The sequence below is a fragment of the Antrostomus carolinensis genome, unplaced genomic scaffold (assembly GCF_000700745.2).
Source record: "Antrostomus carolinensis isolate BGI_N321 unplaced genomic scaffold, ASM70074v2 scaffold49345, whole genome shotgun sequence".
Classification (NCBI taxonomy): Eukaryota; Metazoa; Chordata; class Aves; order Caprimulgiformes; family Caprimulgidae; genus Antrostomus; species Antrostomus carolinensis.
The window spans coordinates 6,033-30,545 of NW_010315347.1; the positions used below are offsets into that span (position 1 = coordinate 6,033).

Here is a 24,513-nt window from a genome sequence, read left to right on the forward strand (position 1 = left end):
TTTTTATACCTTCAGTCCGAGTGTTTAAAAAAAAAAAAAAAGCAAGCCTTAAAAAAAGGTCTAGAAAAGAAAAGCAAATAATTGTGACAGATCCTGGCAGCAAAGAGCTGGACTTTTTTGGGGGGGGTTTTGGGGTTTTTTTTTTAAATCAGTGTGTCACATCTGAGAACATACCTGATATAGGTTAGCTCTGAAAAGGAAATACACAATGACATGAAGAAGGATATGGATTGGTCTGATCGATAAACCACACTGTTACCAACCTCCCCAAGAAACATCAGCTCTGAGGTTTATTCAGCCAGCTCCTCTGGTCACTCGCAGCCTCTGGCCTGTGGGTTATCTGAAGAGAGCCTGCTCTGGACAGATTTTAATGCTCAGTCTGAGACCTCAGTGCGGTTCCAGTGCTCCCACTCCTTCCCTCCAGCATGCCTGGGAGCTCCAAAGGTGCTTGCTATTATTTGGATTTCAAATTAGAAATGCAGCATCTGGCCATACAGCTCTTATTTCTAGGTAAAGTCTCTTATTTCTAAGCAAAGCTGAAATAAAAAAAGGGTTGAACAGTTCTACTACCAGCTCCACTACTGGTTAGTGCCTCTGCCACATCAATCACAGAGATCTCTACAGAAGATACAGCTTGCAAGAATACTTACAATACTGCTTGTCTTTGCCAACAATAATTTTTCAAGTACTTTGTAAAAGGAGAAAAAAACAAATAACTTCAGAAAAGAGGGATGAAGAAAAAACACGAGTGTGCTTGGTATCTGGTACCAGAGCCTGTGCTACACTCCCTAGGGTCACCTTGCCTCTGCACGCACCAGGCCTGAACCGTTCTGCTGAAGATATCACCACGATATCAACACTTACTAATCAGTCACCATGAAATCACCTCTTCCTGATCTATTCAGGCTATACATTTCAGCTTTTTTTCCCCCTCTATATCTAAAACTGGGGAAATATAAAACCTGAAATTCCTCTTTGTCCATGGACGTAGGAAGTTAAACCTCTCATTACAGGAGCAACTGCGGTTTTGGTACATTTTTAATCTGTCAGGCTGGACTCATTTGACATCTTCTCAACTCCAAAGACACAGAATGTGTCGTGCTCCCTCAGCTGTCCATCTCACAAGCTCTAATACCTTTATCAAGCGAAGCTCCAGCCATGTGGTAGAAACTCAAAGCTGTGTCCACGTCATTTATGTTCTTCAGAAAAGTGAAGAAGCTCTCCACCTCCTCAAATGTCAGCCCCTGGGATGAAGAAAAGACAGTTTTATGGTGATAGGAAAAGGAGATCATGACACTACCTGGATTACAAATGACAAAATGACTCATCAGCCCAAAGCTGTAGCCAGAAAGGAATTCATCTGCACACTCAAAACACTCCTACCTTGGCACTTGAGGGCATGGTTTTTGACAAGTACTTTTGTTAACCACCTCTGCTCCCCTCCCAGCCCCAATACTTGTGCAACGGGAAGAGACTTCCCCATGCAGAGTCAGCAGTGGCAGAGACCAAAAAGCATTTCTTTGGCCCTCACTCTGCAGCCAGCTCTCACCCAGAAGAGCAGACAGACACACCATGAGCCTGTGGTTGGGTTGCAGGAGACCGCTGCAAGCAGGTTAATTTATAATTTTTTTTTAAAACCTTGCACACCTGCAATGACAAAAATTAAATAGTTCATGCACTGCAAGGTCTCCCCCAAGAGATTCAGGGATCCCTCGGAGGATCCATGTCTTACCCAGTGTCGCAGAAGGTGAAACTGCAAACCACAGCACATATAGATGTGCCCCATTTAGCTTTGCTGCTGGTGGCAGGACGGCTGTGGGGCTGGATTGCCATCTGCTCTACTTACTGGGCGCAGTCACCCAGGCCATGGCTTGCTCCGGGACGGACAAGCGTGTGCTTGGTGAGCACCCACAGCCATGCACCCAGATAGTAATGGAAAGGCATCCTGAGATCCCCCAGCGCTGGCACGGCTGCATCCCAGCACAGCCGATGGGCAGGCAGGGGATAAGTGACACACTCGTCTTGGCACCAATCCAGCCGGCGAGGAGCACGCCAGGAGAGCAACTGCTGACAAGCACAGCTCTGGGACCCCCACCCTGTTACACTACACAACACAACACCCGACTTCATTGACCCATTCAGCACCAGCACGGCTGCATCTGTGCTGAGACAAGAGCTGTAGCCTCCAAACTCCACCACCACAGCTCAGAGCCAATGGAGGAGGTAAATCATCACTGCGGTAACAACCACTCAGCCTTCCTCTCTCAAAGATATAAATCAGCTTGTCAAGAGGAGTTCATGCTCAGGCTCCTCCTATCCTGTCTAGCACGACAGAATGATATAGCAAGATACTAAAAATCCCAACAGCATAACACGGCACCGTTTCATGGTCTGGATGGAAGACCACACATTCAGCAGGTACTGTCAAATATAAATTTATATGATCCATTGTAACCCTGCTCAAACTCTTCCCAACAACTTCTAATCAGGGAAGAAGCCATCTATCTTTTTTGGAAAGAAGCAGCACATTTTTTACAATCTTCTCATACAGACATGGCACTTCTAGAATTCTAAGCAGAAGAATTACAGAAAATTTGCAGCTTGTTCCCATCTTCCCTGTAACTGAGCAAGTGGCAACACAATGCTGATGCACGTTGCACGGTGTGCACACCAAGTGCAACAGCAGGCTCTGACAGCACTGGATTCATGAATCTAGACCAAAAATGATGAGGTAGCAAAATGCACACATGGACAATGGATCTGAAAAAAAAAACCCCAAAAAACAAACTCCAACCAATCAATCAAAAAAAACAGTTACTGTACAGGGATCTTTAATTGTGTACCTGCTCCACTTCCCAAGCAGTGTGGTAAAAGACCTATGTCAAAATTAAATAAAATACTGTCCTAGAAAAAAAAAATAAAAAAATTAGGTACTTCTGCAAGAAGTACTGAAAAGATTTCTCTGCTTTGTACAAGAGATCTAGAGGAGAAAAGACCTTTGCAATTCAGATGCCCATCCGGACACCTCCCTGCTATGCATTTCCTGACTGACATGCTCCTGCCTGGGAGCAGAGCACTAAAAATGTGGAAAGCCTGCAGAAACTGGGAGGTGTGTGGCTACTTTCAGGCCAGCAGATGACACTGTGTTGTGGTTTACCTGCTCTGTTTGGGACATCTGAGGTTTGCAGTAGTGGCTGCAAGGCATCCCAGAAGCTATTCTAAGCAAAGAGCCCTAACTTTACATTTTCCTGGAATTTTCCACCCCAAAATGGCAGATGTCAAGGCCAAACAGCATTGCTGTTCGTGCAAAATGGTCCCTTGTTTAGTACCAACACTGCGGTTGCTATTGCTTTAATGGGTGACAGGGAAGGTTTACATACTTACATATGTAAACTCGTGGTCCTTTCACCAGCTGAAAAAGCAAAACCAATGATGTACGGGGGTATCCTACAAATCTGGGCTTTCAAGTGGACAGAGATACTGAATCTCTGTAGCAAAAATGCCATCAGTATTATGAAATTTAATATTTTACTGATGAATCCTATAATTGAGGCTGGCATTAGCATTAACTCTCCTTTCCAGCTACCAAAATAAAAATAAAATCAGAGAGTGGAACAGTCTCAGGCTTGCACTGACAAGTCAACAGATGAATGATCACCTTCATCAGTCACAAGTCTGAGTATGGGAATTTATCTATTCCCTGTCAATGTGTTTGTCAGCACTGCTTGGTCCTTTGTAAGTTATTCACGTCTCAACTGAAAGACCGATAGATGTTTCCATTATATAACAGAGGCTTGTGTTAATTTGGAATCACAAGAAATTGGATACCTGGAAGGAACCAGGGAAGCAATTATGGGATCTGGATGATCACTTCTTTCAAGGCATTTGTAGATCTAGCCTTTGATCCATAAGATAGAATCCTTTCACCATTTAAGTAATACTAGCACTACATAAGCAGGCAGACTCCAGAAACACACATCTGCTTGCAACATGCACCTTACAACAGCTCAAACACTTTCTGCAAAAGTTAGAGCTTTTCACCTGGAAATCCAGGTTTCAACCAAGGAGAATTACATCTCACTTCCAGCCTCTACCATCTCAACAGAAAAACATGCTACACAGCCCCCAAAGGACGTGTTTTCCAGAGGTTAGGGAGACATAAACCAAATACCTTGCTTGTAAATACTACAAACAACTCAAGTCCTTTTTAACTAGGAGAAAAGCAGCTGTGTAAGTATAACTTGAAGAGTTCACATATCCAGGGTAAAATGGGATTTTCTTTCAAGAAAAGCCAAAATGAAAGCAGATTATCAGTTAATACAAGAAAACATGCCATTCTCAAAAGCAAAAAAAAAAGGAATGTAGAATAATGATGTTGGAAAATGGCTAAAAGTTAGATTAAAACCACAGCTTTAACATTTTGGAGGCTGCCGGGGTTGCCTTGTGCAGAAAAGGTAGTTGCATCAGACAAAGATGATGTTTGGCAGATTTCATAAGAAAGCATTCACAAGGTAAATTGCATTTCCAAGATAAAGCTTGCTGGGTAGGTTTGGTACAATTACTCCCAGCACCACACTTTTAAGATTATTTTACTCCCTCTTTGGAAAGCAATAGCAAGTCAAAGTCCCTACTCCTTTTGGTGTAGAGGGGAGTTACAGCAGGTTAGTATAACTGTGCAGATAACAATACTATGCTGCTACAGAAGTAGGCTAGTGAAGTGTGAAAAGAAGGGATTTGGGGAAAAATTCTTCCTGCAAAATATGTTTGCATTGTAACCATCTCTGACCTAGAAGTTGTTCAGTGACTGGAAAGTACTGCAGGATAAATGATGTGGCTGGGTGGCTTTAACATCTCTTGGAGATCTGGGAGCTGAAGGGAGAGCAGTGGATAGCATCGGCTCCGCTCCCTTTGTATAGGATGGGAGTAAAGCAGAGCGCGATAGAAGCAGCTGCTTGGTGTGCAGATGTCTGGGTTACAAAAGCAGAGGAAGAAGGAATGCCAGCATCGAGCTTCTGCAGTTTCAAGTGGGAAAACGCTCTCTAGCTTAATACTCCATTCATTTACAAAGAAAACTCTGCAACCCTGATTAGGTTATCCAGAAAGCTCAGAAGATGGTTAAAGTTATTCTGGTCATGGCAGTCCTTTTTCTAAAGAGATGGAGAAATTTAAGCTATGTAAAAACACTGACAGTTGCATCAGGGTGATCCAATAAAAGTACTGTTGCATCCAATAAGTGTATTTAGATACAAAGTGCTGCACACAAATCTTGCAAGGGATATGGTCTTCTAAAATACCCCAGGGGGAAAAAGAACCTCGCAAACTTTCAAGAAAAGGTTCTCTTGTATAAAAGACAATGCCAAGTTAGGCTCTAGGCTGCATTTTCCATGAGCTAAAACCTGCTGCAGTGGAGGATTTCAGTGCCTGATTTCTCTAGCTCTGCATAAGCATTGACTTTGAGCTGCCCTGGCTGCAAGAAAGGCTTATCTGCTTCCAACGCAGAGCAGTTGGCACTTCTTACATCCTTTACATCTCCTTGAACCGTTAAATATCTTGAACAGAGAGGCCGCTGTCTCACTTTGGGATTTGAGGTGTTTCACCCCCACCCTGTCTAAGGAATTGTGTGTTTTCCACCAATTCTGTTTCTTGCAAACATTTTTTGTCCTATTCCCCAACTTCTCTCCTTGAAAGTCCTTGGAAGAAAGAAAGAAAGAAAGAAAAAGACCTGCTCTGAATGCGGTTATCTGCAAATAGAAACACAGTCTGGCTGATTTGGGGATGAGGAATAAGGTAAAAACAAAAAGTTCTTCCTCTGCCACAGATGTCAGGGTTTTGGCTTGCACATGAAAGGAAGAAAACATCTGCTGTAAGAAACCTTCCACCGTAAGTCCCTCTGCCTAATTTCTCATAACACTCAGCTACTGTTCAATAATATATATATGTGTGTGGGTGTGTGTATACTTGTATATACAAAAAACCCAAATCACAGCAAAAGGATCGACAGTTTGGGAATGTTAACAACAGAGCTGGTATTTTCTGTTAGACAAATCACAGTTAAGTATTTTTTCCACAAGAAATCAGATTATTCCTGTTAAAACTCAAGGGGGGCAGAGGTACTGGAAAAGCTGAATCTTGCAGCATCTCACTCCAAGATCAAATAAACGCACACAACCTTGGAAACATTAATGCTCTTATTTAAGCCAGTGACAAAGAGCTTGAGAAGTGAGATTTCCAAATATTAACATGCAATGCGTCTCAGCTCCGATGGCAAGTTGACACCATCTATTGATAACAGCCTATTAAATATTGAGCCTATTTTCCCATAAAACATGAGGGGAAACTGCAAAAAATGATCCTTCTGGCAACCCAAGGCCATGAAAAGCTGCAGGTACCGCAGCACCTCTGAGCATGGCCTTTTGGCTCACTTATGGTTTCTTCCAGCTTTTAACTGGTTAGCATTACTTGCAGTTAATAGAGACCTATGAGCCTATGTGCCCTGCTGTTTCAGTATGCCCAAATTCTCCTCCAGCACCAGTCAAAGAGGGAGAAAATTTGGGGAAAAAGGTCACTGGAGTGGCTTCACCTGAACTGAGTATTCTTGCACATCACAGAAGTCCAGTTAATACATCAAAAAGGGACAAAAAAGGACTAGACTCTGGCCAACACTTGTGTTTTATAACACACTTTGCACCTAAACCAGTTAAGAAATAAATGGCAGTTCTGGTGTCAGGAGGAAGCAGCTCTAAAACAGTCAGACTGACCCCATATGCAGCCAAAGACTTTCTATTCTTTCTCATTTTAACGAATTGCTTGTTTATAATCTAGTTATTAAAAGAACAATTCATCTTTATAGAAGCAGACGTGCAATTCTAATACTGAATTAATTTAGCAGCCCATACTTGCCTTACCTGATAAAGCACTAAATTAATGAATGTAGGATCTGCAACCTTATTTCTCTCTAAATCATGAGTAATTCAAATAATTTTTCACATAAGTTCATAAGTAAATAATAAACTGCCCAGCAGTAGCAGCAGCTAATTAATCCAAGGTCAAGACAGTAACCAGGAACACATCTTCAATGTTTATTCTGGCTCCAAACCCAATGTGCCGTTCAGTGAATTTAAATTTTGAAAATTACAGCATCTATTTTAATAGGCAGAAGCCTACACTCTGATCTGGTCACTGACCACTGCACTCCCACCTCTTCCATCTCCCTGCTGCTGGCAGTATTTATCATCTGCAAACTCAGCATGTCTCCTCGCACTGCTTAACAAGGTGCAGGTGCTTTTCTTAGGAAGATGGAGATTGCTTACTCATGGCTCAGCGTGGCGTGGGATGGCTGCCCCCACCGCAACTTCCCGAGTTTGCCACCAATACCACTGACCTCTCCGTCTTGGAAGTGCTTCTTGAGCTGCTTCAGCATGACAGTGAGCTTCTTAGACTGCACCCCGCTGTAGGCCAGCAGCATGCTGCCAAACTGCCGCTCCGTGATCCGCCCCTCCACTGGGTCGTGCCGCTCAAACTGGAAGGGAAAAAAAAAGGGGGAGATGGAAAACAAGGCTGCGCAGCAGAAAGCTCTGTTCAGAGGAAGGGTGTAAAAAGGCACTGTAATAAAAAATGAACATTGCAGGAAACACTGCTGAAGGAGAAATCCTAATGCATTTGAATACTTGCTTCCCCCAAGACCGTCATGTCCATCAGTAAGTCAACACTTTATGTGCTATTCCTTGGACAACCTCTGGAAGAAGTCCTTGTATCTCGCCCTCCTAGTTTTAGCTGGCAGGAGGACAGCATTTATACAGCTGGACTTGAAAAGGCAGGATGATCACTTTGACTTAGAACCAAGCTAGTATCCACAGGTCTCCAAAGGAGTGAAAAGCAAGAACAAATACTAAGGTATTCTCCCCAGGCACCTCCTACTTGGACATCTGAATAAGCATCCAAAGAATTTTTGGCTGCTGCAGTGACATCTTCTGATTGATTAAAAATCTGTGCAGGACTGAGCTAACATGCAAGTGTGTGCTTCAAAAGAAGTGTATGTAGCAGCTGTTCCATGATTGCTGTAAAGGGGGTTGGTGGTTAATACACCAGGAAAGAAAAATCTTGCAAAAACTAAGTCTCATTGTAGTTCTTTACTCCCCCGAGCTCTGTAGAGGTGGATTCAGCAAGGGAAGGTTCATGGACATCTCCAGGCCTCACCTTCCCTAGTCCTAGGAAGTTCTCCTTGTCCTAAGACCTTTACGAACACTGCTGTGAGGCCCCTGCAGAACTTCCCACAAGCCTTTCAAGAGAGAAAGGTCTTCTCCATTAATCCACCTCTTCAGCACTAGTTTATGTTCTCCTGGCTTTTGCTGCAGGGGAGAAGGGCAGAGCAATTCTGACTTGGGAAGGTGCTGAGTTTGAGCGCCACGTCTCTGTTAGATGAATAATGCAGGTTTGATCTTTTCCTTTCCTCCTCGCCACCTCTTTGAGGCTCTAGAAACATCAGTGTTAGACTTCAACCAACTTCAGTTTTACAGATCTCAGCACTCAGGATCCCTTATTTGATTTCCTTCCAATTTATCAGAAAACACATGACCTACAGTATAGCTGATCCCAAACCAGAGGATGACATTTAACAACAAAATTAAATTTTAAACTCCTACAGAACAACTCAGTACCACTGACGTGACGTTATATTGCTCAGCAAGTTAACCACTTCTGCCTTAACCACTCTTCTGTGCTTAATTACACAGCTAAGACAAAAGTCATCAAGGCACTCGACTGAGATCAAGGTGGGGAGATGAAAGCCAGCAGACCCACCAGCCTTGCTTTCAACCTGTGTGCAGGCAGAGCTCCAGATACGACTGGCTATATATGCTTTTCATATATGTGCTCTTTGACTATGCTATGCAATTCACCTCCTCAGCTTCTGGTCCTCGGGGTTTTAGGGATTTCCTTGGTGGGAAATTGCATCTGGACCAACTTGTCTAAATAGCCACATGACAAATTTTTCCCCCCAAGAGTTTGCCTGATGCCACTTGGCACCCACTAATCCTTTTACATTATGAAAATGAAGCGTACCGGCCTAAAAGTTTCCTGGCAGGTTCTACTGGCATGCTTTCAACCATCACTCAAGCAAGGAGAGGACGGACAGAGGCATAGGGAAACGCAAACTCTGTGTTTGGGCAATCTGGTCTAGACCAGGCACTGGGGATTCCTCTGTACTACAAGGAAAATAAAAATCAACAAGTGCTATCGCATTGGCTAAGACGTGAGCCAAGGCAGGCGGAGAAAGCTCTTCTGGAGGCAAAGCTTTCTACAGTGTCTGTTAAAAATAACTCCAATATTAAAGTACGAGGATCTCACCAGCTCTGAGCAGCAGAGCACAATTGTGGAGCACGATTAACATGCTGATGCTTGCAGTACTGTTGGCATCTTGCAAAATTTATGGAAAATGAGGTAGAGTGCCCATTCTGCTGCCACAGCCCGAGTCTTGATCACAGCAGTAGCAAGAGCCTCACCTACAGCAGACCCACTGCACGAAGCAAAAGAGCTTAAGTCTTTTGATTTATTGCACAGTTGGGAGATTGTGTTAAAGGACAAAATAAAGATAAAACAAATCTAAGATGAAGGAACTTAAATAACTTATACAAACTTCTTTAAGTACAAAATTGTCCTGAGATCCTGTGAATAACCCAACTCATTCCCCCCTCCCTGTGGGTTCCAAAACTGGTTCCAATTTTTAATTTCTGCAGGTGGTCATCAGGTGCAGTGATGAGTCAAAACATCACACAAATATTATTCATGAGAAATAAAAAAGTCTGAAAACCATTTAATTAATGCTTCTTATTCTGGATTTTTCTAATTTTAAAATTAACACCTCTAACATTTAACTGAAACACTCACAGAGGCCTGAAGTCAATTCCTGGCAGCCAAGCATTATGCTCTCCCATACACAGGCACACAGCAGCATTCATTGCAAAGGCCAGCCTAGAAAGGGGCTGGTCAACAACCAGTTTGCAAATTCAAGTATAATCACCAATGAACTGAGAAAAAGCGACAGAATCACAGTGATGGGTAAAGAAAGTTCAAAACTTGCCTCCAAGCTAGTGTCAGATACATCTAAATTAATTACAGAAGGGATGAGCAGGGAATGTCATTTAAAGATGATGCAGAAAAAGGAAAATTTCAGTGAGATAATTCTGTCTGTTTTCTTCTCATATGTTACCAATCGTGTTTATACATAAAGAAATTTGGTTTCAAATGATTTTTGAGTGGAAAAACCTTAATTTCAGCTTTTAAAAAAAACCCAGCTACCCCTAACACCCCCTTTCCCACCTCCCTGTCTGGGAGCAGAGGTACCACATCTCTGCTCTCCTGCCTTCTTCAATGTCTTATGGCCAGCCAAACACAGTTTGCCTGTTGTCTGCACTTGAAAATGAAGGAGGGTGCAAAGCTTATAGTAATTTTTCTTTCAGTACTCAATACACAGTCTATGAACAATGTTAAGTGTTAAAATCCTCCAGATATATCAAAAGGCAGGAAAAATAGTGTCCTTTCCCAGGTAATTGCAATCCTTTGCCTTCATGCACGTGATGTTACTCTTCAGGTTATTTTTCCAGTCACTTGGGTGGGAGAAAAAAAACCCAAACTCCACAAGGATGGGACGCAGGGCAGAGCATGCTGAGATTTACTACGAGCAAACAAGTCTTCTGACAGCCTTTTTCCCCTTCATATATCTTAAAGAAAGGAAAAGCACGGCCAAGGCTATCGCTCAGCTGGCATCGCAGGGCACCAGCTGCTGCAGGATGGAGCAGCTCTGTGTTGACACCCACCATCAGGGAAACTGCAGAAAGAACAGAGGGGTCCTACTCCCCTCCAAACTGCAGCTCCAAAATCTACACAGTAACACAGATGGATGGCGAGTCCAACAACTCCAGAGCAGCTTCCACCTGCAGCCACTTGGTGCCAGCAGTGGATTCTGCATCTGCACACCGGCAAAGTACAGTAAATAATGAAAAGTAATGCTCTCCAGTGTTCTTCCTGCAAGCCAAGACACTTGAGATGCTGAAGAAATTAGCCTAAAATATAATAGGCAGTATTTTTAAATTCATTAAAAGGCAACATGACGTGCAAGGAAATCAAAGGCATTTATGGGAGGGCAAGAAGGCAGAAGAAATGGGGCACAGCACTTCACTCTCCCACTGCCAACCTGACCCAGCTTCAACAGCCCAGTCCCAGTAGCCAGTCCATATACCACATTAGGATACTTTCTACAATCACTTAAAATCCTATCTGTAACCTTAAACATGTGTTAAATACTCCCACCTCCCAAAAAAAACCCAGACAGGATGAACATCTTTATGTTTCTCTATAAGCTGAAATGTGAGTTAGCTTCCTTCTAGCTTAGCTTTCTGTCTGAATAAATAACCTACTCTTTTCTTCTAAGCAAGGAGGAAAGGTTTCATCACATGAGGAGAGCAGAAGGCAAATAAACAGACAATTTTCTCTGTTTCCACATTCCCTTAATTGCCTAACTTTATAGAAAGGCAATAGAAGGATCTACCATAAAGCAACAGACCCACAATCCCTCTGCTTCCAGAATTCACAATTGTTTTCCCCACTAACTCAATCCACCTTCTCCTGTGGGAAATCAAATGCCAGCTTCTGAGAAGCATCCAGTCTGAACCAATTCAGAGACACCACCACGAGAAACATCTTTATTCAAAAAAAACCACTAGAACTTCTTGAACACAGACAGGTTTCCTTTCATCTCCCTCTGCCACCACCAGCTCCAAGGCTAATTGCTGGGAAATGAAGCAGCTAAGGAGCCATCTGGCATGGGCAGGAAGACCTCCTCTGGATCCTCTGGTCTGAGTCTGCAGTGGTGTATGTGATGCCCCATCTCCATGGTTAACATGGAGATGGGGCATCACATACACCACTGCAGACTCAGACGGTTCACCTTGTAAATGTAGAACTTTCCCAAACTGAAAAACAATGGGGAAATCAGGAAATGTCATTTAAACTGAAGGTTTAGAGCACAAACACCATCATATCTCTATGAGCAGACCTACAGACCTGTCACCCTGTACGTCATGGGGCAGGGGCTGAATTGTCCCTTCCAGTTCAGGCTTGATACAGCGGAACATGCGGCTTTGGCTGAGACACAGCGGTGTTCCAAAAAGAAAATATAAGATAAAATTTTAACTTGGCCCTAGGACATCCTTCCTTCAGAAAAAGGTCAAGCTTGGGTAGCAGACACTCCTCAGGGGAAGACTTCCCATTCTAGCTGACTCCCCTCCCTCCTCATTAAATTTATCATAACCAATCACATTAATATGGGAAATTTCTACCTAAAACCCCAGTGCTGAAACCCTGTCTAATCAGAGACTGCAAGTATAAAAACCACTGAGGAGTATATTGTCATTGTTGCCACCAGAACTTTGCCCAAGAGAGCAACACCAGCTCTGCAACTGCCCGGGGAGGGATGCCAGAGCACCAAAACCCTCAGAGAGGGCTCAGCATCACCACACACCACAAACAGATGTAAAAACCTCACACTTGAAAAGTGGGATTTCTTCTCCTTCCTAACCTGGCATCACATTTTGGGTATTTGAACTGAACAGTGGCTTATTTTGTTGGGCTTGCTTTGTTTGCTGAAGAAGATTGTTAAAATAACCATCACACCCAACCTCGGCATAGGTTCAAACGACCGTTAAGATCAACCAAAACCAGCAAGAGCCTTGAAACCCACTGATGCAAGAGGGGAACACCCAGCTGTGACACAGCACAGCAAGAGGAAAACACAGCTCAGACTCTTCCTAAAGCAACACCAAAAGAGAAAGCAGTGGCACCTCCTATGCTGTTTGCCATTTACCTCTACCGTGCAACCCTCCCAGCAGCCCTGGGGCGATGAGATGGGGAAATCAGCTCGGTCTGTGCTTTGGGACAGGAAAATATACTCCCTGGATTTATCCTGCGATGGGAATATCTACAGCTGAGCCACACAGATGAGAAGATACTCTGCACTGCTTCTTCTGCAGTTATGCCCATATCTATCAGTGCAGATGGGCTCATCCAAGAGTTACTGCATGGCCTTGCTAGTCTGTAAACACCAGGAAAAAACATGAAACATGGTCACATCACAGTTTTAGGATATTAAACACAAATACCACGAAGCATAGTACCCTTGCTATGGAAGAATCGGTATCTTCAACTTACTATGTTTTTATTTTTCAGAAATATTCCTAAACCTATCCTCTGTAAATTTGATGTAGATATTCTTGAACTTCAAACTAACCACAGCCAGGCATCCTGGGAATATAATTTCTATCCTCTTTAAACATTTATATCAGCAAAAGACCTAGCTATATTTTAACAGGCTCCTAAATTTCTAGGAAGGCTTCTCCTCCCAATCAAACAAACTATGTATTCCCTAAAATCTCAAAGCAAGCATCTAAAAAATAAACATCTGTGCCACTTCTTATTTCCAATTGAGATTTTAAAAAAAAAAATCTACAAGGACTTTTGGGATGGACAGAAAAGCACTGAAGGATGATTTTTGAGCTTATTTATGCTGGCTAAACAAATATCAATAGCAGAAATATTGCTAATACTAATTCTGTCAGGTTTAGGGGTACTTGAAAAAGGTGACCTTTTCCGAGAGCCGCCGTGTGCGTAATAAGGAAATCAAAAGGGTCTGGGAAGTAGTGATTTGTAGGGTAATATTCAGATTCACAATATATGACCCTTTAAAGTGGTATTTGCTCAAAGCTTTATTTGACAGGCTATAATACATTATTTATCTACAAACTACTGCAGCACTGGCCCTGTTTACTGTTCTGGAGAAGCAGGCTGCCAGGAGCTCTTGTCAAGTTGCATATACAACTATGACAGAGGAAGAAAAAAAGGGGAAAACACTGTACATCTTCCTAAACCACAGCAACCTCCCCCGTCCAAAAAAAAAGTAATATATTTGGGAGTAAGCTGTAGTGTTTGCACAGGCACCAAATTACTGCATAAAAAGGAAAGCAAGACAAAAGTTTCTAAAGACTTTTTATTTTGAAAGTTCAAAGGTTTCATTTTTTAAATTTTTTGTTAATTATGCTGAAAAGTTCCAGTGCACATGGATCTAAACCACTGGGTTTTGCAAGGTGAAACCCAGTCTGCTCCAGATACAGCCTGCAAAGAGCCACTGGATGGGACCAACAATGCTTAATTATGTTATTTGGTAAAAAAAAGTTGAAGAAACAGCTGTAAAGATTATCAGAGCTACCAAGTGGGAGAAATGCAAACGGGAAGGATGCAGAGGAAGAAATGCCAAACCCAGCCTGAACCATCATCCGCAGGCTGTTCTGGGAAGCACAAACCCAGGCTGCCCAAGAAAGTCAGTCCAAAGCTGGATAACCCACACAGAGAAGCAAACCACGACCACCATGACCCACCTCCAATGCCTGGAGCAGGCTGAGAGGTTCCCTGCCTGCCGTGCCACAGCAGCCTCTGCCCTGGCATGCTGCAACACCGGCTGTGCCGAGCTGGCACGCTGCCTACTGCTGATGGCGGTCCCTGCTCCACCGGGGACGGGCAGACAGCACCGCCAAGTCCTCAGGTTTGGAAACTACTTCTGAGCCTTGTAAAACTAGCCAGAGCAACCCATTATTTAATTGCCCACTAACTCCTTCCTGATTGCCTGGACTCAAGTGTGGGTTGAACAGCTGGATAAGGTCAGGAAAAACGCTCCCAATGCTACCAGCAGCAGCTTGCTTATCTTTTTTATCTTAAAAAAAATTATATGAAAGAAAAGGGAGCTATTTTCACACAAGAAAAATCCAATCTTCCAAACACTTTCCCTGTTCGCACTTTCCCCTCTGCTCTCCAAGAGCAGCTTAAGTGAACATGTAGCAGCCAGGTTAAAAATGTACATCTGTCAGCGGCAGTGCAATCCCAGCAGACCAGGTGTTTCATAGATGCTTTTGAGGTTTCATTGACCTTGGCATGCTCCTGCTGCCTGCAAGGGGAAAAAAATGAATTCCAATCACCAGCAACTTGTTATACTTTAATGAGCAATTAAAAAAGGTTATATAAAGATGGCCGTACCTGAAATGTATCCTCATGAATCACAGTAACTTCTTGCCAGCTCTAAAAAGATCTGTATTTTGAAATTTAATGCGGTGGAGTAATGAAAGGAAGGAAATGTAAAGGAGAAGAATCAGTAATACTAAGGGGAAAGGACACGTCTGATAAATTAAAGGGAAGCACTCGCTTGACTGCCGGGACAGAAGGGGGAAGAGATGAACAGCCACCTCCCACTGCTGCTCTCCAGACCCGGCTCCATTACCACCATTCCTGCCCTTGACAATGTTCCTGGTACCTGGTAATGTGAGGTATGGAACAGCTTTTCCATCTTACATGCTTACTGAATGAGAAAAGAGCAAAGTTGAGAAGCAGTACAAGTTCCCAGCCACACCGCAGGGATACCCACGGGATGGCAGAGCCACAAGTACCACAGCCAAACTGTTACTTTGAAAAACACAAATAAAAGTCTCCATGGAACTGATATACACAATTTTATTAAGAAATATAGCTCTCTTACCGCCTATTAGTTTATGCTGTTTCTGCTTGACCACGGCGCTCAAGTTGCCAAGAAAAATAAGTTTGCAGCAGTTTGATTCAGCCTAGCAGGGAAAAGGGAGTACCTGCATCCTGCTCCCATGTTCTTAATGCACCAACAGAAGCAGTGTCAGGAGCTGAAGCCCAGATAGCAACATGTGGAGGTACAGAACTGCTCTGTCTTTGGAGCTTGAAAGGGGGAAAAAAGCAAGAGGACTAAAGCATTTGTTCATATAGCAGAAGGACGAGGCAGAAGTCAGATATCTGCTACAGGAATTGCTCATTGGAAACTTCCCAATCAGCAATTTTAGCGTGCTGGTATCATTACAGGACTTAGTTCGTATTTATTTTGGGTTGTGCTTAAGAAGCTGCCTGATATTCTCACCCAAGGAATCACGGCGAGCCCACTGGGTGATGAATGTTTCAGTTTTTTCTATGATTAATAGAACACACTGTGCATGCTCCCATAGTCACTGTACTTGAGGGTCCATAGGAAGATGGAAAACATGCAGCCCTAAACATCTGCTTTGATTTTTGTCAGCTCATCAGGAGATTGCAAATGGCTCAGCAACGGCTCCGCAATAACAAAACAAAGATGCAGAAGTTTTGGTGATGGTTCTTGCCTTTCCCACCTCGCTAACAGCACAAAACCCAGCACCAGTACGAAATGATGTGTGTGCTGAGCTTGCCGGGCATGAGCGAGTGTTAGTCCAAAGCCTTCCCCTGTACGGGGCTTATGTGCCCAGGTACATCGCCCAGCTAACACAGCCCCACAGGCTGCAGTCCCGTCGTGTCACACAGATAACCCCAATCTCTTCACCATCATCTTTTGGGACAACTTGGCTCTTGGTTAACTGAATTGCATGCACATAACAAAAGCATCTATGCTAACTAGCTTATCCCTTCTTTATGGACTTGGCAATACAAACCTGCACACACACTCTCATGTCAATATAATTCATCAAAATACCTCTCCTGGGATTTTATTTGCAGGGGTCCTACAAAAGGCTCTGCTGCCTGCATGAGCACAGGGCTGTGTGCTGCACTGCGGGAGCTCAGAAGTGGATTTACACACACTTCAAAAACCAAAGGAGCCTGTTGTTACAGAGCAAAACCCTCTACTGCTACTAACGATGCAATAAATAGAAAATCCAATAAAATCCTCAAAGAGCTTCCCCTGTAGAGCTGCTGCATCAACCACATTTAAGTCACCCAGTTCAAATACAAGCAAAGCAGCAGCATATACCACAGTGGGTGTTTTCTCACCAGGCATTGTGATGATCGCTTTAATCAGTCCATAAAGTATCCGTCCCAAATGAGGAGACGGCAAAGCTGTTCCTGTGCATTTGAGCCATGTCCCAGAGATGCTCACAAGCAGCTGCAGCACCTCAATGCACATGTATTGTCACATCCATGCCAGCCTCACTGGCACGCTTCTGGACCACTGACTATATTGGTCTGCTGACTACAGGATGTTCTCAGCTTGATGCCGGGTACCTGTTTGGTGTCACCGCCCTTAACCTCAGTGTGTCAGTGCCAGTTGTAGTACTGCAACCGCTCACTTGTCACTGCTGATGGAGCAGACCCAAGTTACAGCTAAGACACAATTTAAGAATTGGCTGCCTGAGTGCTTTTACTTGATTTCAATCCAACAGTTGTGTTGAAGATGCCCACACAGCCAGACATGGTTTTCCTGTGCTCACGTAGGCTGAGTATGGAGTTGACTGAAGCAGAGCTCAAGGGCCGGTATGCCCATCACTCCTTGAAGCGCACCCGTTAGCACCCCCAGGACATCTCACCAAGCATTTCACAGCTGACATGCAGATGCTTGATGCATTCTTATGATCCTGAGCCCCTCTAAACCACCCCACAGCTGATACCTGACTGTTCCTCCACCTTTCAGAGTGAGGCACTGGAACAGTTTCCTTTCTCTGAAACGGGCGATTCCCCACTTGCTTGTGCAGCCTGTACTGGGAAGGAATGAGTTAGGGATGGGGTATATGGCATCTTTTGACAAAGTCAAAGCACAGCTTTCAGTACCTCACCCATGACGATGAACCACGCACCCACCTACTGGCGCTCTCCCTTCTTAATGAAAAAAGGGACTGAAATGCAACCTGATTTGTATTTAAACTAAACTTTCCCTAGTGCACATTTAAGCCTTTCATTACCTGCTCTGCCACTACTGATTGATGAAAATTACTTGCCTCAGTCTTCTTTATAGTGACTCCTCATGTTTACTGAGACAGTTATATCTCCCTTCTGTCTTTCCTTTAAGCTGCACATGCCATGGCCTCATAACTTATTCCTATTTTCCAGATTTTTTTTTTTCCATACTAACATCCCACTTTGAATTCTTACCAAGTCTTTGGCCAACATTGGACAAAAACTGAACGCTAGCTTTTCCCCAAACCTTAACTGAGACAGTACAGTCAACCTGAAAGCTTCACATGACCCTTTCCATTCACACGCCAAGACAAAAGCAGGTTGCCAGAAGCTTTGAATGCCATTAAAATCACGATAAGCTGTCTGATGAGCTGTCTAAATAATTTCAACTGCCTGCCTATAAATTCCCAGCTTACATATGTATACACTGGGCTGTGACTCCTTAACTACAGAGTCCCCTGACATTAAAACATTCACGGTGGTCAGATTATCCCATTTTTAACCAGAGATATCACAAAATTCTGTCATTCACAACATCTTCATGGCTATCCATCACAAAGTCACAGTCGTCAGACTTATTTCAATTCCCTAAAGCATTAAACACATGAGGTATATAGATCTGCAGGAATAAGCCTGATAACTCCTCTCTCCTTGGCACTAAACTCGTCACAAATTTGTCCATCCCTGACTCTAGTAAGGACTTCTAAAGGGAAAAAGCCCTTGATGTCAAGTTCCTCTTCCCTTCTAGAGCTGTTTAAACACTACTAGCTATCAACATACCTTGAATCTAGAGTCAGGGGATGACAACAGAGACACAGACCCAGAGTGTGTGCTCTCAGACTCGGGCAGAGACAGGTATGATCTCCAAGACATCCTGTTCGCTGACCCCTTCACTCCTAATCTGCCTCTGTCAGCTGGGATTAACCAAGAGAAAAGGTTGAACTTGGTATGTAACAGCACAAAGGGACAAGTGGGTAGCAGAGGATCACTGCAGGAGGTCTCCACTCAGTAAACAGATCTGATCCTCCACCGCTGTCTCCCATGCCTGTCAGCTTCACAGCACCCATCCTGCAGCTGCACAGGCAGCCCGTAAGTACACATTGGTCTGTTGTCTTAGCAGAGAAGCTCCTAGGCAACACACCAGAACACAAGTGTGAAAGCCAAGCTGCTCTGGGTTTTCCTTTGGCTGCCTAAAAAGTGTCTGCTTTTTAATTGTATTTTCAGCTTACTAATATTATTCTCTCTGCTCTAATTCTATACTTTACCTATGCCCTCCCATAGCAGCCATTGTCTGGCCTTCACCACCCCTGGAGCTTGGGCTGCCTGCATCCCACTGCTCACAACCCAGCTACAGCGCTTGTGCTCCCAGGGCAGGAGCTCTCAAGCCAGGCAGTACATGTTACCAAGCCTGGGTCCTCCCGATGCTGCATCCCACCTCACCTTCCCATGGAATTGTTCATCCTCTGGGATAAATGGAGGACCCATGAGGCGCATTTAAGCTTTCTGTATTTAACAACCAGCCTATCCTCCCCTCCTTCCCCACGGCATACTGAATGGTTTCAAAGTGTATCTTGTAATATCTCATACTGCAGCCTCACTGGAGCATCCCAGGTGACTCAAACCATTCCCTAATACATTTGCACATCAGAGATGTCAGGTAAGCACTGCAACCAGGTCAGGAAATAACTAACAAAGAACCCAAACAATTTTTTATCTGCCATTAATTGCCCCATTAAAGAGACAACAAGTGCTGGTCCAGCTTTTCATATATAAGGACCATGTGAAGGAAGAGAAAGCAAGTAGGGGACTAAAGGAGGAACTATAGGTACATAACCGACAAAACTATGTAAGTATACAAAATTCATTACAGGATGCAGAGAAGGAGGAATTAATAAGAAAAGAGGGAAAACATTACAGCCCCCATCATTGTTCCTATGGTGACCGGGCCAGCAGTGAAGTTGACAGTGAGAGGATCAGCAGGTCTAGGATGACTCTGAGAGACTGCCATAAGGATGACTTAAAAATAAAAATGTCTCATATAAGTTCAATAGCAAATTGACCTCCAAAAAGTCTGAGTTTTGGGCCCTTCCTTACAAAGCTTAGCCAATCTGACATTGCCAGATTTCATCTTTCAGGCCAAACTAATTTAAGTTACTCTTTTCTTTCACCCTAAATCACTGGAGCAGATACAAAGATACGTGACTCACTACTACAAACTTTGTTGCCTATGTTAAAAAATCACTGAAAGTCTGGATCAGTCTGCAAGCCCATACAAAAACAAGGCAGAACCCAAAAAATCTTGAGTAAACTGGTAACAACACAGTAGTTTTTAACATTTGGGACAGGATTACTCAGATACCAGCTACCCCAGCACCGGGACTCAGAACAGAAAGGCATTTACAGTCTCAAGTTATAACCCTAAAACCAGATTGTGAAGCATCAGAAATACCTTCTGAAACCAGAATATTTGTTAACACAGGTTGAGATCCAAAAAGATCTAGGACTTTCTAACAAGATATGTGCAGATGGAAGAGCATCCATCACCCCTTCTTCATAAAAAACCAAATCAAGCAGTAATCATATCAGCATTGATCATGAAAACAGCAGCTTCCAAGGTAAAGTAGTTACTGTCTCTCACATCACCTGTCACAGAGCAGACACATAAACCAGGTGATTTTCCAGGTGGCAGCAATAACGTGTGGTCCCTTTGTCATATTCTCACAGAATCCTATTTCACTTCTCTTTGCTCCAGTGCTTGAGAAGACCTCTTGCTTTGGAGGGACTGCTACCTGGGCACCCTTGGGTAAACAAAGATCCGCAAAGATCGCTATGTTTAAGCATAAGGATATGCATCTGCACGAGGATCTGACTCTTCAGTCTACCTGGCAAGGTCCTCCATGGGAAGCTGCATCCCACCACCTTGAAGTGTATACCACAGATCACACCAGACTGAGACATGGCGTTGGCCAAAGCCATGCAGCACAGCCTTGCCTCTCCAGCCATGAGATCTCCCCCACCAGGAAGACAGTCCCAAATCTACAAGGGGTGGGGCTGGATTAGTATCCGCTTCACCAATTCAGCTGAGAACAAACACCCTCTGTCAGTAACTGCCAGGCAAACAATGTGCTATAGAAATCTCACTGTAGGCAAATTGAAAAAAAATTCTTTACTAAGGTCCTACGCCACAGGCACATATCTCACTGCTGGCAGAAAGAGACCTGGGGAAATAAAAGATTACTAAATATGGAGATTAAATCACTGCTATTAGCAGTTTGGGGTTGCCTTTCAGGAGTGACACAGAAATGGAGAACAAAGAGCTAACACATCTTTTCTACATGCGCTTACGGAATCATAGAAAAATTAGGCTGGAAGAGATCCACGGGCTGGCTGGGACTCCTCCTGGTCCACCAAGGACACAGGAATATCTAGGACAGACACTGACAAGCAGAAATAGCATAAACGATGATGACAAGTCCTATTCATCTTCCTAACTCACAGAGTACTTTCACTCCAAAAAAAACCCCAAACCACCATTCGAGCCCAGTACCGCCTGTCCTAACAGGACACGTTATAGCTGCAGAGCCTGTCCAGACAAACTTGTCACCCACCGTTTGTGATGCTAAGCAACAAGAGGAGAGGAAGTCTTTCCATAGGCACTAATGCAAGGCAGCATGAATGGGGTAAGAAAACCCTGAGGACTCTGCTGGGAGCCTGCCTCATTTGGTGGGTTGGTTCCCGTGGCTCAGCCTTAGCTAAGCTGGACCACCCTGCAATGCAACAAGGAGGCCACAGCTTCCTCAAGGTAGCCAAACCACAAAAAGCCATTAAAAGCTTCTCCTGTCCCGCTGGCTCTGCTTACTTTTCTCATCCTTCGCTTCCTGCCACTGAGTTGATTGCTGAGTTTCCATAAAATGATGAAAAATGTACTTTCATCAGAAAAATAAGCAGAAAGGAAGAAGAAAACAGCAGGCCACGGTTACTTAAACATGCTGTCAGCACTTCAGCCATAAGGAACAATGAAATGTTCAGGGCTCTGTCTGATCTAATTCCTCTTCGAAAGTTTCTGCTTGGTCTTAACAAGAAATATGCATTAATATTTTGGTAAGAAAAGAATGAACCAAAATCATTAAGAGGAATGTGGGTTCATATGGTTAGAAACTATTGTTCCACCTTCACAGTCAGCAGAAGAAATCAGCTCCCAAGTATATTAACTGCAGATATGCCTGGATCTTGAGCCCAAGGGAAAACAGCTTTAGAAAAGATCTTACCTAAAGTTTATTTCATTTGGAAGAGAGAATGCAAGCATTCCAGTTTGAGAACAGAGGCATCGTGTCACTCAGGGGCTGCACCAGCCCCAAGAGATATTCTTCAGACCTGCTCACAGTGCATTTCCCCAAAGGCTTTTCTGGAGTTCAGACACCGAACATGAACAAAAACTGGTTTTGAAATTAACATCCCAGCTTCAGACCATATACTAATTTTGCTAAGCCAGCACAGGATAAGTAGACAAGGGTACAAGAGTTCAACTGAGCCCCTGGCAGATCTGCCACCAGCTCTTCTCTGCTCCTTCTTGTCCAGCAGTAACACTAGCCACGCCAAGAGAAGGAGCCAGAGATGATCTGCACAGGCAGCTGAGCATGAGGCTGACAAATGACCGCTGTGTTCACAGGCTCATTACCCAAACAGACACATAAAACAAGGGAAGCCATTAAAAATCACCTATGTGAGTTACCTGATGCTCTGTAGTACAGTATTTCCTAGTGCCACTTCTCATGTTCTTCTGATTTGCATAGGTCAAGGTAAATACTTGAGGGATGTCTCTTCTCTGAATTACCACATTTTTAAGCGGTTGAGTTCATTAGAGCACTCTAATGAAAAGGAGCAATGCAAACCCACTAGATACTTGTGTGAAAAGCCGCTTTACTGTGAACAAACAACATCAAATGTGAAGCAACGAGAGAAGGTGGGAGATATGTCAAAAGAGATAAAAGCAGAAGAGGAGAGAGGCCACGTTGCATAATGCTGAGAACAGAAATAGGCCTGTATTGCTGAAATCGATTAGAACTATGAACAGAAAAAGAACTATGAACAGAAAAAGAACTATGAACAGAAAAATCAGGTGCACTAGTATCATGAACTCAGGAAAAAATTAAGTTTGTCAGAAACTCCAGCACAGGGTCAAGAATAACACTCCAGTGCCTCCTTGCTGCCTGCCCCTGAAGTAAATGTGGCAGTGGGAAACCAGAGCAGGACAGCAAACGAGAATAGAATAATCTCGATTTCTCTCTCCTCTGCATTCAAGTTTAAGCTTATGTTTCTTAGGCTTAAAAAGTACTGCATTCATTTTCAATTTGCAGAGGCACTGAGGAATCAACACTTTCCAGTTCAAGAAGAACATTTTCTTCAACCAGCCTATTCCCCCTGCCAATGTAAAGCTGCATCACCTGCTTTAATGACCAGTTAAATGAAGTCAGCAAACTGGACAATTACCTTCATTAAAAAAATTAGTCCTTGGGTCAGTTTTTTTTACTCAGATTCATAAAACTCCACATAAAAAAGGGAATTGATTCAGGTTAAGTTCACAATGACTGACTTAATCGGAACTCAATAAAGTGTTCTCCATTAGCTGGATCACACAACCTGAGGATGTCGACATTCATATGTCAGACTGAAGCAGTAGTGAGCTCCAAATACTGTTGTCTTAACACATTATGGTTGTGGGGGGATCTTCTTGTGCACAAAATCCTAATTTCTGATGCAAATAAAAGTTTGGCTTTGCTCAAGCCAGGTCAAACCCCTGAGCTCCACAGCAGAGCACCTTTTTTGAGTCAGCTCCACTTGTGAGCTGAAACACAGACCAAGAAGTCCCCCGTTGCTATTCGTGTACTCACTTTAGTCAGAAGAACCAAATTTTGAAGCTTGATGCTTAAATTCCAGCTATGTCACTAGGAGGAGGGAGATTAGGAGCTGCTGTTAACTTCTGGTAATGCAAAGAAAAAAGGAGACCTTCAATTCAATTGAAGAGTAAGAATCTCAGAATATATGGACTTTTCTTATAATGCACATTAACCCAGGAGTGAACAATGGAGGGCACATAACAGAGACCACCTATTTTGGGGATTGTTACGAACGAGTGCTTCAGGGCACAGCTTGCTCGCTAGGAATGAGACAAACTTTCCTTGGGAAGGTAGCAGCAGACTTGCTCACAACCTCTTTTGTCTTTTTCTAAAGCACCTTGTAACCCTCCATTGGCAGTGCCAAGGCATTAGCAAGGCAAGCACCACATGGAGGAACATGCACCTGTGACGTGCTGGCTGCTGCTGCAACTCCACAAGAACAGCTCCACAAGACAAAAAGGTGTTCCTGGGGAGTGCCACAGGCACTAAAATGCTCATCAGAAATTTAACAATAGGCTTGATTCATGAGTGCTACAACCTGCAGCTGTAGTAATTCCCTCCACACAACTCCCATGCTCTTGCTCTTCCTCCAGAAACCATGTCATGCAGCACTGTTCATGCTGCACTGCCCTCTCCACCGTATGTAAAAAATAATTCAAACCTCAAGCTTCAGAATATCATGCTGCAGTTTGCGCTGGAAGTCGAGGAAGTGGGAGATGGTCAGCTTCCCCTTCAGATCCGCCCCAAAGAAGTACGTTGTCAGCGCAGAGTTGAAGCCAGTTTTCAGGGTGTTCCCTGTTGTTGACCGGTCTCTGTGGCGCATACCCATGCTGGTTTGGGAGCGAATGATGCTCTGGAC

The 24,513-nt window shown here is 43.7% G+C and overlaps 1 protein-coding gene across 1 annotated transcript; it reads right to left on the reverse strand.

Annotated features, from left to right (window-relative positions):
* Nucleotides 1-174: 174 nt before the first annotated feature.
* Nucleotides 175-24,513, reverse strand: MICU1 (mitochondrial calcium uptake 1; the record flags this gene model as incomplete). The annotated part of the gene is made up of 4 exons (XM_010167903.2): nt 175-190; nt 1,136-1,244; nt 7,382-7,519; nt 24,316-24,513. Coding segments are annotated over 4 exons (461 nt in total), but the record flags the coding sequence as incomplete, so codon positions are not given.